This window comes from Phascolarctos cinereus, unplaced genomic scaffold, assembly GCF_003287225.1.
Source record: "Phascolarctos cinereus isolate Bilbo 61053 unplaced genomic scaffold, phaCin_HiC Scaffold_5;HRSCAF=322, whole genome shotgun sequence".
Lineage (NCBI taxonomy): Eukaryota > Metazoa > Chordata > Mammalia > Diprotodontia > Phascolarctidae > Phascolarctos > Phascolarctos cinereus.
Window position 1 is genome coordinate 400,903,957 of NW_027555958.1, and position 12,621 is coordinate 400,916,577.

General features: G+C 36.8%; 1 protein-coding gene across 4 annotated transcripts in view; it reads right to left on the reverse strand.

Moving 5' to 3' along the window:
• The window catches only part of ODR4 (odr-4 GPCR localization factor homolog), a 48,278-nt gene that overhangs the window by 32,848 nt on the left and 2,809 nt on the right, over window positions 1-12,621 (reverse strand). For all 4 annotated transcript variants that reach the window (XM_078156451.1, XM_020984414.2, XM_078156449.1 and 1 more), the window contains 3 exons: window positions 6,530-6,679; window positions 3,358-3,492; window positions 1,822-1,917 (listed from right to left, as the gene is read on the reverse strand). In XM_078156451.1, the coding sequence (XP_078012577.1) occupies window positions 1,822-1,917; window positions 3,358-3,492; window positions 6,530-6,628 (330 nt within the window). In that variant the 5' untranslated portion in view covers window positions 6,629-6,679. The remainder of the gene's footprint in view (window positions 1-1,821; window positions 1,918-3,357; window positions 3,493-6,529; window positions 6,680-12,621) is intronic.

The window sequence follows — 12,621 nt, forward strand, 5'->3', positions numbered from 1 at the left end:
AGGATACAAGATTAGGTCATCTACTTTCTAACTGGAGGGTAGATTAGAGGCTTTCTGAGTTAGGAGAGGGAAAGCAAACAGGTACAATTCCCTGAAATTAGAAAAGAGGTGTTCTACTCCTCTCTAAGTGTCTGTATTCAATTAAAGGAACAAGGAAACAATAACTGACTGATTAGTATGGAGCAAGTTTTCAGAGAAGACATATGGGTTGCTTGATATGTAATTACATTATACATTGATGCATAATGTGTAATAATGAGAAAATTCCTTGCATCAATATTTGGATCTGACTGGGTTTCTGGTCAGCATAACCTGGAGCCTTATTTAAGAGTCCCTAAGCAACAAGTAGAGGTGGTCCAGCTTTCCAGCCACGCGGGGTTAGATTAAAACAATGCAATAAAATTTTCTCACAATTCCCCAAACTGAATAGTTTTCTAACAAAACAGAAATTGGACTAGACCCATAACTGAACAGAAAGGGAACTGAGCTAGATGCAGAATTGAGTCACAAGATGAAGTCAGCTGGTTCACTCAATTCCCACACATACCTATCTAACATTTACAGCAATCCTTAGGAATCAGTGTTCTGGAAAGTCTGGCACATGTTTACTGCTAGATGAATTCTGGTAATCCAAAGGTGAAATTCCTTAACTTGGGGTTGAAGGCTCTCTACAAATTGAAATGAACCTACCTTCCCATCCCTATTTCATGTTCCTCTACTTCATTCACTCTAAGTTCCAGCCAAATTGACTTACAAGCTGCCCTCCAAGCTCAGCTTTCCACTTCCCAAATAAGGGTCCTTTGTCAAGCATTTCTCTCATTCCTAGAATGCCTCTTTCTGTATCTGCACCCTCACCTTACATCAAGGCTCAGCCATAAGGGTCTGTCACAAGCTCAGTAAAGGTTTCTCTCACCTCTCAAGTATTAGTAGTCTTTCCTTCCTCAAATATCTTTTCTTTACTTAACTGTATCACCACAGTAGAATATAAGCTCCCTGAAAGTAGGGACTATTTCCTTTTAGTTTTACATCTCCATAGAGTTCAACAGAGAACCCTGTACATACTAGGTAAGCATTTAAATGTGTGACCTTGTAAAGTTGAAAACTTATAACCCAGTTTATTCTGTATTATTTATTATTGATTGAGAATAGTATCTAATCACTGGAATCAGTACTTAGGAATTAATTTGATTTAAAAGACAGCTTGACTACTTAACATTAGAGTCTATAAGAGGGCTTGACTTCTTTGTAAGAGTTTAACTTTCCCATTTCTCTGGGCTAGAGCCCAGACTCATTGGCACCGATGTGTTCATAAAATGTTATGCCTGGCCATAAACCTACCATGGGACCACTCTGGTACATATAGATCACTGACACGGGACTTTCTAGACTTTCCAGAGGATGTTGACTAACTTTGTGTTTTCCCCTTACAATGGACTTTGGAAACAATCTTTTGTAAGCCAGGCAGCCTGATTATGCCAAATGTAAGCCTACCTTTACCAACTGTATGAAAGACTGCTCTGTCTGATTTAATGCATCTCTGGCCACTGAGGGGCTTTGGGAATCTCACTTATTAGCAACTGCTAGCCTTGCTAATAAACGATCATGCTTAGAACTTTGAACTTCAGTTTCTTTTCATCACAGGTTTCTATCACGACAACCTGCAACTAGATTTGAAAGCATAAGTATTTAATTACAATCCAAGCCCATAAAATTCTGTGAGCATTATCCGAATACAATCAGTGACCTTCATATGAAATTGCATTTAATTAAAACAATACATAGCCAAACTACATTGAGAATTGTTCATATGCTGGTACCTACCCTGCGTAGAGCATTTTGAACATCTTTCCCAAGATCTGGAGTAGTAATAATAAATATTCCAAGAACTAATAAGCCTCCTGGTAGCATTCTAGATACCTAAATAAAGAAATTAATTAAAATATTAACTATAGCATAATGACTTTTTTGTTTGTAATCAGTTTTCTTTCCTATTTGACATACATTCATTCTTCCAAGTATTTATTGAGCAACTACTATTTTAAAGTATTGTCCAAGGTGCTACAGAAAACTGATGTCAGTATCAAGAAATTTAGATTATCCAAGTGTGCTAAAGCCACTGAGTATTTTGCCTGTCCTCTAAGTACTTTGGAATATCCTGTCTGTGGTATCCATGCCATGGGATCCCTTATAACTGAAACCATCTTAGAATGAGATAGGTTGAAACTAAATAAGTATGTATGGCAAGAACATACAACAAATTTTGCTTTACAGCAAGAAACAATGTAATGAAAAATACTGTAGTGAAGTCCTGGTATTTCCTCCTTTATCCAATTAAAAATCAACAAATATATAACCTAAGGATAATCTATTGCTCTTGAACAAAAGAAAGATCTTTGTTTATTGAAACATTTTGATCTGTTAATGATTAAGTTCAAAATAAAGAAAACTTTAAAATAAACTCAAGATTTTTAAAATGTGAGTTACAAACTAGTAGTAAAATAGATTAATTTTCTCATCCATTTCAGAAAAAATGGGTGAATTTTGCAGTACATTTGGAAAATCCTCTTGAGTTTTCCATGTTAAATTTCACTGTACCTTTATCATTTATTTTCTTCCAAGTTTTGCTAGAAGTGCTAAATACAAACTTTAATCCATACTAGCACATGTGCCTTTTGCAAATATAATCTAAATATTCCGTTTGGATTTGGACTAGATTATAACACTTTTATATAGTAAATTTACCATCCTAACTAGATTTTTCTTATGCTAACAAACATATCTCCTCCACAAAATTCTATTCCTATTTCTCATCATGGCATACAGACAATCCTGGATTCAAGAAGACTATGTCAATAAAATGGCAGCTCTGGCAGGGTCTACTTTAATGAAAAGGCTTCAAGTACCATTCCAGCAAAAACTATATCTACTTTCCAAGGAACAGCCTAAATAAATGTGAAGAGAATCTTCACTAGTAAGCTAGTCATTAGGTGATGAATTATTTGTCCATGGTTAGAATAAGTTTGCACAGTCTAAGCACACTACAGCTGGGCAAAGAAAGTATTTTAAAAATAAAGAGTTCTTGGGGGAAAGAAAGAAGCTAAACTAAGATTAAAGTTGATAGAAATAACCCACAAGGCAGCTAAGATACACGTGAATAAAAATATCATTATTAATTACATGTACTGACATTTTTTGAAAGTTGAGAACAAATATTAAAATTCCAGTTTTATGTCATTAACCAAAATAAAATGCTGGCTTAATTTTGCATTAATATTTATTCTATAACTACATATATGTAATGTGTGTGTGTGTGTGTGTGTGTGTGTAATATTTATACATATTATAAAATAGCACAACCTGATTGGCATGGGCTGTAATCCATTCTTCATCCAGGTCATCCAGTTGTGACTGAGAAGATTTTGTGTCTTCATTCTGCTCTTCTCTGGGTGGTGTTCTAGTGGCAAGAACTACATAATCCCTTTGCGAAGAACACTTAAAAAATAAAACACAAGTGGTAATTCTGTTTCTACCTTGTTAAACTGAATGCATATAAAACAAACTACATAATAAAGGCTAACAGTTTTTATATACAATCCTCTTTCCATTTTTTTGTTGTGCTGAAATGTTTGTATTGATCACTTAAGTTTACAATGAAAATATTACAAAAATAAAATAAAAACTATCAGAGACATCTGATTAAAGAATATAGATATGGCATATATATAAAGGAAACAGTATGAATGTGCCAGTTGATTAATTCATTCAGTTATTAAACTTACAGTGAAAAAATTTCTAATTTTCCAAATTAGTTACCGTATACAGTGATATTTTTAATGCCTCAGCCTCAAAACTCTTTTGATTACAGCAAAGAAACAAAAAAACCCCACTCATTAACCAAGGAATGGCTAAATAAAATATATGAATGTAATGGAAAATTAATGAACAACAAATGACAAAAAGGATGAAACCCAGGAAGTCTTATATGATGGCCATCTCCAAATATGATCCAATGATCATGATCCTATAAACCAGCATAGAGTGAAGTGAGCAGCACAAGGAAAGGAAAAGAGCAGAAAGTTTAGGAAATGACACAAAAACAGGGTATTGTTGCAAGAACTGTGCCAAATGTAGCATGTTTTTAAAAAAACTCATGTTGAACAAATAGAGACTCATGGTGCTCTACAGAATCTTTTTTTCTGTTCTTTTCCATGTTTGTCAGTTCATAATAATAAAAAAGGGATTTTAAAAAGCTTCTGTCTACAAGGTTTTCTGGTCCTGGACTCACAGACTCTCAGAGTTTGAAAGGGGCTCAGAAGCCAAATAGTGCAACCCATGCTTGACCAAAATGCCCAAAATGCTTGTTGGAGGTGTTATCATTCAGCCTTACAGGAAGAGTCCAATGAGGGGAAATCTACCACATCCCAAGGCATACTATTCCAATTTCAGACAGCTTTAATTGTTAAAGTTTTTGACATAGCTTTCCTACTTGTTATACTTTCTCTTCATAATTACAAACATATTTTTTGAGAAACTTAGCCTACAAAATACTAAATATGATGATGATGGCATTATAATCAAATATTAATGGTGTTTAGTGATAGTTGAAAAGTGTATTGATAATTTAAACTTAATTAATCCCAAAATTTCAGTATAGACAAAATCTTGACTGACCTCAACAAACCTCTTACTAGATCTAACAGAAAAATTTGATTTGAATTTGTCTTAATCACAATTTTACTGTTGGTATTATTAAACCTTCAGTGACCAAGAATTGGCTAAATGAATGGCTTTCAAAAACCATTCAAAAACCAGGAAAACTGATTAGTGTTAAAACTGACTAACTGTTAAACTGCACAAATTCTTGGGCCAGGAGGCATAGGAGAATAAAATCTTGGTTGAGAAGACTTTTCTCATTAGCATAGAATGGCTACTTATTACTTTGGGGGGAAAAAAAAGACCCTGACCCTAAGTCAAGGAGATTCAGGACAGGTAAATTTCAACAAGGAAGGGTATAATAGGACCAAATTTTGTACCCAACACATTTAAAGGAGAAGATAGCAATATGAGGTCAAGCCCAGGGTCATGAGAGAGAGAGAGAGAGACAGAATATACAGACCATTGGCCTTTGCCAAGATCTGCAAGAGAGAAAAGGGAAATTCTGAACAAAATATACTTTATAAAACAGGCTAAAAATAAACAACACAGTCCTGAACATCAAAGAACACAATTTTAAATATTAAAAAAAAAATCAAATACATATTCAGTTGGTCACTACAGTACAAAAAGAATAAATTCAATACATATGAGGCACTGTAACAGACATCCTGTTCTACAGTCCTTGTTCTGATTCATCTTGATAACAAACAAATATGGAAAAATATGGACCAAAAACTTTTGTCTCAGTTTTAAAAATTTCTAGCTTTGCTATTATTTCTAACTTTTAATATATTATAGATTTATGTTTCTTCAAAGGGAGGTAGAGTAAGGGTGAGTAATATAAGAAATGCTTTGGGGAAGCAGTAAAATTGAGTTAAAACTAACAAAAAATATTTTAAAGGGTGCAGAAAGGTGTTTATTTTTTCTATTTCTAAAGGAAGCATTGGAAAAGAATTATCTTCTAAATTAATAAAATGTCTAGGTTTGATCTATTTTTTCCTGTTTTCTCAGAGACCTACAAGAAACTGGATGTCATCCCCTACATCTCTTTCCCTGCTCCCTAATCCCATCCCAATCTCTGGTGAAAGAAATGGAAGGAGGATAAATAGTTCATATTTCTAAAGCACTTTCTCTGTAGCAGTTCTATAAAGTAGGCAGTTTAAGTAGTATTGTCCCCATTTTACAGATGAGGAAACTGAGGCTCAGAGAAGACAAATGACTTTCCCATAATGACCAAGGTAGTTAATATCACAGATGAAACTCAAGGCCATGTCTATCCTGGCTCCAAGTCCAGTGCCCTTTCCATCATATTCAAGTATAAGGAAAAAATCTGTCCACAAAGGGAGAGAAAAAAATTTCAGGAGTTAAGCAGCAAGGAAAAAGATAAATAATAGAGGACAGAAGTGAAGGTAAGGTCAGTAAATGTGAAAAAAGAGGTAGAAAAATATATAGCAAGGGCAGAACAGACAGGCTTTAGAAGCAATTAATGAACTACACCACTTGCTTGCTATAAATTAACATGATAAAAGAACATCTACAAAACTATTCTTCCACTTAAATAGAAACTGTCCCTTAAAACAGGAGTGGGAAGAGAGGAAATGTACAAGTGGAAGGATGAGGAAAGGATGGTACAGTAAAGGGAGTGCAGAGGGATCAGTTTGCCTAAAGTAAGCTAAATAAGACCCTGGGTATTCAATACATTATATCATACTTTTAACCCCAAAAGCTAAGACCCTGGGTATTCAATACATTATATCACACTTTTAACCCCAAAAGCTAAGTCGTATTAATGAATTTGAGACTAAAATATGCATACCTAAAAGATACACACCTGTCCTATCAAAAAAAATATACATACCTAAAATATACATACCTGTCCTATCAAAAGACCAGAGACAAATGCCTTTTCTTGGTTGTTGAAGTTTAAAAGGTATTGTCCAACAGCTTCTTCTACTATGTAGCTTCTTCCCATTATTCAAAGCTTATCAATATTATGTTCAACGTCTCAGATCTTTTAAAAGTTCTATAAATGAGAGAAGACAGAACAAATAGAAATTGTCATAAAGCAACAAATAAAATAACAATAAGGAGGAACTATGGTATTTTAAAAACATAGGCCTTTTGTTTCAGGGGGAAGTAATGTCTCCAAAAGACTACAAACTCTTTGAAATAAGGGCCTATTTCATTTTTGCTTTTGTAATTCCAGCACCTAGCATAGTACCCTGCAAACAATCATCAATAATTTATTAAACACCTTTGAAGACAAAAATTAAACTGTCCCTTACCTCAAGTAGTTTATATATACACATTTTAAGTACATACAAAATAGATACAAGGTAATAGGGAGGGGGAGGCTAGAAAGACTAGCAAATGGGTGAGATCAGCAAAAGTGTCGTAGGAAGAGGTGGTGTCTGAGCTGAGATCTGAAGGAAACTAAAATTCTAAGAGGCAGAGGGAAGGAGGGAATGCATTTCAGGAGGTAATGTTGTATATAAGGAACACTAAGAAGGCTAGCTTAGTTGGACAGAGTGGCACGTAGAAGACGATGAAAACGCTTATTGAATGAAAGCTAGAATCATCAAGAGTTATAAACTTCATTCTTTCTTCCCTTCTTAAACCATGGTGCCCCTAAGTAAATATACAATACAATCTGACCAGGGGGGAAGTACAGAAGAACTATCACTTCTTATTACTGGAAGAAACGGCTCTCTTAATGCAGCCTAATAGAGCATTAGGTATTTTTGGACATCATGCATATGGCTGACTTACACTGAATTTCTTCCTCCATTAACAGGCTCTCACAGCCATAAGAGAACCTGAGACTTTGAGAGTCCAAAGTGCTGACAGGCAATACTGATTGCATTCAATCATCACAGGACCCTAGAGAATAGAAGCTTTTATCAACTGGTCACTCCTCAAGCAACTGAAGGTAACTTCCTTGATCTTGCTTTCCTTAGCCCTGTCATTCAGATTCAGCATCTGCAGAGGTGACAAACTTCTCTTCCTCCTCTCCCAGTACTCTAATCCTTATCCACCTTGGTCCTACCTGCAACCTAAACAGCTAACAATAGCTAGACACTAGCATTTATATAGCATGTTGAGACAGCTAATGGTGCAGTAGACAGAGCACTGGACCTGGACTCAGGAAGACTCAAGTTCAAATCTGACCTCAGATAAATACTAGCTACGGGACTATGAGGAAGTCATTTAACCTTGGTTTCCCTTAGTTGCCTCAACTATAATATAAGAATAATAGCACCGACCTCCCAGGTTGTTGTGAGGATCAAATCAGATAATATTTGTAAAATGCTTAGCATAGTGCCTGGTATATAGTAGGCACTATATAACTCCATCCATGGTGTGCTGCCATAACCTTTTACTTCTCATTCTACTAAACCCTATGGAGCCTCTACCCATACTCTACTATTTAACTCCCTTTTATTCTGTATCTATTCACATTCCATTCTATCTTCTTACACCAAACCTAGTTCTCTCAAGACATTGCATCCCTGCCCCCCTCTCCAACACCACTCTCTTCTCTCATGGCCTCCAAAGCACAGGATCCAGAGGAAGAGTAGGATCACTCCAACTTCCAGACCATTCCTTTTCCACCATCTTTCAGCAAACTTTCTTCCTTTGAAGATTACTTCATCAATCTTTATTATTATTACCAAGTCCAACTCCTTATTGCAGTCATATTGTGTGAACATTTTTATTGTAATCACACTGTAAGTACAATTTGTTGTATGTTGTCTCTTCCTTTCGAATACAAACTCCTTGAAGGAAGGAACCTTTCTATATATCCCCAGGCTTAGCAAAGTACCTAGCACACAAGTCAAATTTAATAAACGCCTGTTGAGTGATTAACATAGCTACTAAACTAGTTCAGGCACTCACAACCTAAGCCTGCTACAATGGTTAATTGGTCTCCCCATCTCACGTCTCTCCACCCTCTCTCCAAACCACCCTCCATTCAAGCACCAAAGTGATTTTCATTCTAAAGCGTAGATCTGATCAAATCACTGCCTAAATTTGTAGTGGAGCCAGTTAGCATAGTTTTATGACTTTCTCCAGCTCCACTCAGCAACATGACAACAGGGGCCAAAGCAGAGGATGGCAGGAGGAATACAAGGTTGGAACTTAGGCACAATTGGCAATACGATACAGGAGTAAGGGACACAAGAGTAAAAGATAGTGTGAAATTTAAATGGTTCACCCCTGAGTCAAGATGCCCAAGGAGGAGAATGCAGGAACTACAGGAGTGATGGCCTCGGTGAGAACTGCAGGGTAGAAGGACTGGAGGTCACTGTGAAGGGGAAGAACAGGAGTTATCTTCTTAAGGCATAGGGAAAGACTGATTAGACTGATAAAAGATTATAATCTGAGAGTTCATGAATATGGAAGGGGATAATGGGCAAGAGAAGTAATAGTAAGAACAAAGGTAATGATAATAATAGCTAATGTTTATATAGCACTTACTATGTGCCAGGTACTATGCTGAGTTTTTAAAAAAACTTTGACCTTCACAACAACCTTAGGAGGTAGGTACTTTTATCCACATTTTACAGATGAGGAAATTGAGGCAAACAGAGGTTAAGTGACTTGGGTCACACCACTAGGGAATGTCTTAGGCTTTATTTGAACTCAGGTCTTCTTAACTCCAGATACAGCACTCTATCTGTGTCACTGTGCCACCTCGATGCCCTTAAGATCATTCAGGTCTGAAAGATAGACAGTTTAGATAGAAATGTCCAACAGGTAGGTGATGTGGGATAGGAATTCAAGAGAGAGAACAGGACTAGACATAGGGATCAGTCCACAAGAATCTATTAAGATCTATGTTAGTCTTCTATTTCAGAGGTTTTTAAAACTGATAACTTTCTGGTCTCAAGACTCCCTTACATCCTCAAAAACTGAGTTTTTGTTTATGTGGGTAATATCAACTGATATTTACCATATTAGAAAATTAAAACTGATAAATTTTTAAAATATGTATTAACTTATTTGAAAATAACAATAAACTCATTCTACATATTAACAAAAATAACATTTTTTATGAGGTGGCATTAATGTATTTTTTGCAAATCTCTGAAGTCTGGCTTAACAGAAGACCCATATCAGTTTCTGCACTCAAACTGTTTCAACATCTTATTTTGGTTGAAGTATATGAAGAAAATTCAGCCTCACAGAGAAATGTAGTTGGAAAAGAGAGTGGTATTTTAATGGGCAAATAACATTTGAGTATGATTATGAAAGTAGTTTTGACTTTGCAGAGACCCTGGAAAAGGTCTCAGAATCCCCAAAAGGTCCACAAACCATTTGAGAACTGCTGACCTATTTCAAAATCTAAGAAGTTAAGTAATTCAGTTTACAATTTTAAAATGTCTCCATAATACCATAGAAAGTAATGTCAGTCAGTCAATAAATATTTATTAAGCACCTATTACGTTCCAAGCACCATGCTAAGCGCTGGAAATACAAAGAAAGGTAAAGACAGTCCCTGCTCTCAAGGAGCTCACGGTCTACTGGCGAAACAACATACAAACAAGCTACATATATGATATACTAGAACAGAGAGAAGGGACTAGAATTAAGTGGGATTAGGAAAGGCTTTCTGTACAAAGTGGGATTTTAACTGGGACGTGCAGGAAGTCGGTGGTAGAAATGAAGAGGAAGAACATTCCAGGCATGGGCGACAGTTAGTGAAAATGTCTGGTGCTGAGAGACGGGAGTCTCCTGTTCCCCAGAACAGAAAGGAGGCCAATGTCACCAGATGGAAGAGTACATGGTAAGGGTGGGGATGGGGAAGACAAGGTTATGAAGGGTTTTGAATGAGACGATTTTGTATTTGACCCTGGAGATGACAGGGGGCCACTGGAGTTTATAGGGGTGATAGGGCAAACCTGCACTTTAGGAAAATCACTTTAGCAAATGAATGGAGAATGGACTAGTGTAGGGACAGACTTGTGGCAGGAAGACCAACCCGATGGCTACTGCAATATTACAGGTATGAGATGATGAGGGCTTGCACCAGGATGGTGGCAGAGTTAGGGGAGAGAAGTGGACACACACAAGAGATATAACAAAAGCAAAATCAACAGACAAAATACTGGACAATGGGAGAAGAGAAGGGCAGTCTAAGAGGGAGAGAGGATGACACCTAGTTGTGAACCTGAGTGACAGGGAGAAGAGTGGTATCTATAACAGTAATAAAAAAATTTGTAAGGGGAGGGTTGGGGGAAAAGATAATGAATTCCATTTTGTACATGTTGAGTTGAACATCCAGTTCAAGATATCAAAAGGCAGTTGGAAATGTGAGACCAGAGGACAATTGGGAGGTTAGGCCCAGAAAGTATATTTGAGAATCATCTCAATAGAGATGATAATTGAATCCAGAGGAGATAGTGAGATCACCAAATGAAACAGTATTAAAGGGAGAAGGAAAAAAGGCTCTGGACAGAGCCCTGTATGACACTCAAAGTTAGCAGGGATAAGTCAGATAAGGATCTGGCAAAGGAGACTGAGGAGCAGTCTGATAGGCTGGAAGAGAACTAGGAAACAGTAGTGTCACAAAAACCTAGAAAGAAGAGAATATCAAGAAGAGGGTGATCAACAGTATCCAAGGCTGGGAAAGAAGTCACAAAGGATGGGATTGAGAAAAGGCCATTTGATTTGGTAATTTAAAAGATCATTATAATTTTGGTTGGAGACATTTCAGTCAAATAATCAGGTCAGAAGCCAGATTGTAGAGAGTTAAGAGAATGAAAAGAAAAGACATGGAAATACCTTTCATGGATGCTTTTCTCAAGGAATTTAGTCATAAGAGGCAGAAGATATAGCATGATAGCTAGCATGGATGGATGGATGGATCAAGTGAGAGTATTCTGAAGAGAAGAAAGGAAGAAGGTAGTGAAAGAAAGAAGATAGGAAGAAAGGAAGCGAAATAAGCATTTATCGAACTTTTACTATATGCCAGGCACTATGCTAAGCACTTTACAATATTACCTTCTGACAATAACTCTGGTAAGTAGGTACCATCCTCATTTTACAGCTGAGTCAAATAAAGTTTAAGTAACTTGCCCAGAGTCACACAGCTAATAACTGAGGTTGAATTTGCACTCAGATCTTCCTGACTTGAGGTCTACTGCTCTGTCCTCTGAACCATCTAGCTGAATGGAGAAGACATATCTATAGGCAGCAAGGAAGCAATCAACATACAGGGAAACTGAATATAAATGAGAGATTGGGGATGATAGAGAGAAATCTGCTGGAGTAAATAGGATGGAATGGGATCACTTGGGCAGGTAGAGGGGCTTTTGTTAGCAAGAAGGACCACCTTATATTATATGAGACAGAGGTGAAGGAGATAGTAGGAGAAGGCACCTGAGTGATATGAGGAGGAAAAGGAAAGAGAACTCTCAGAAAATGGCCTCAATGTGTTCAGTAATAAAAGGCCAGGTTCTCAGATGAGAGATGGTGGAGGGAGAAGGAAGAAGAGCCAGGAGAAGTTTTGAGAAACAATGAAAAGGTCTGGAAGGGCATGTTATGCTGAAGGGAAAACTGATTTAACTAGTGAGGAGTAAAAGGACTGCCTTGCAGCATAGAGGGTCTAGTTGAAATTATGTAACAAATTTGTAATGGACCCAGTCAGCTCAGTTCTGTGATTTTTCTCCACTTTCATTCAGCAGTGGAATAAAGGCAACAGATGATGGAAGTGACCCAAGGCTGAGGTTTGGTAGGGCAAGACATACAATATGATAATGGGACAGGGACTCAAAAGAAGATGGTATAGAGCCAAACTGGTCCATCAAGTGGTCAAGATAGGGTAAGGGGCCCAGTATGGCTAATAGAGGGTTTGGAGTTGCAACTGGGAAAAGTCAAATGACAATAGATCGTGATCAGATAAGGGGATTTTTAAGTTTATGAACACAGAAACAGAACATCTGTAGGTAGTGTCAAAATCAT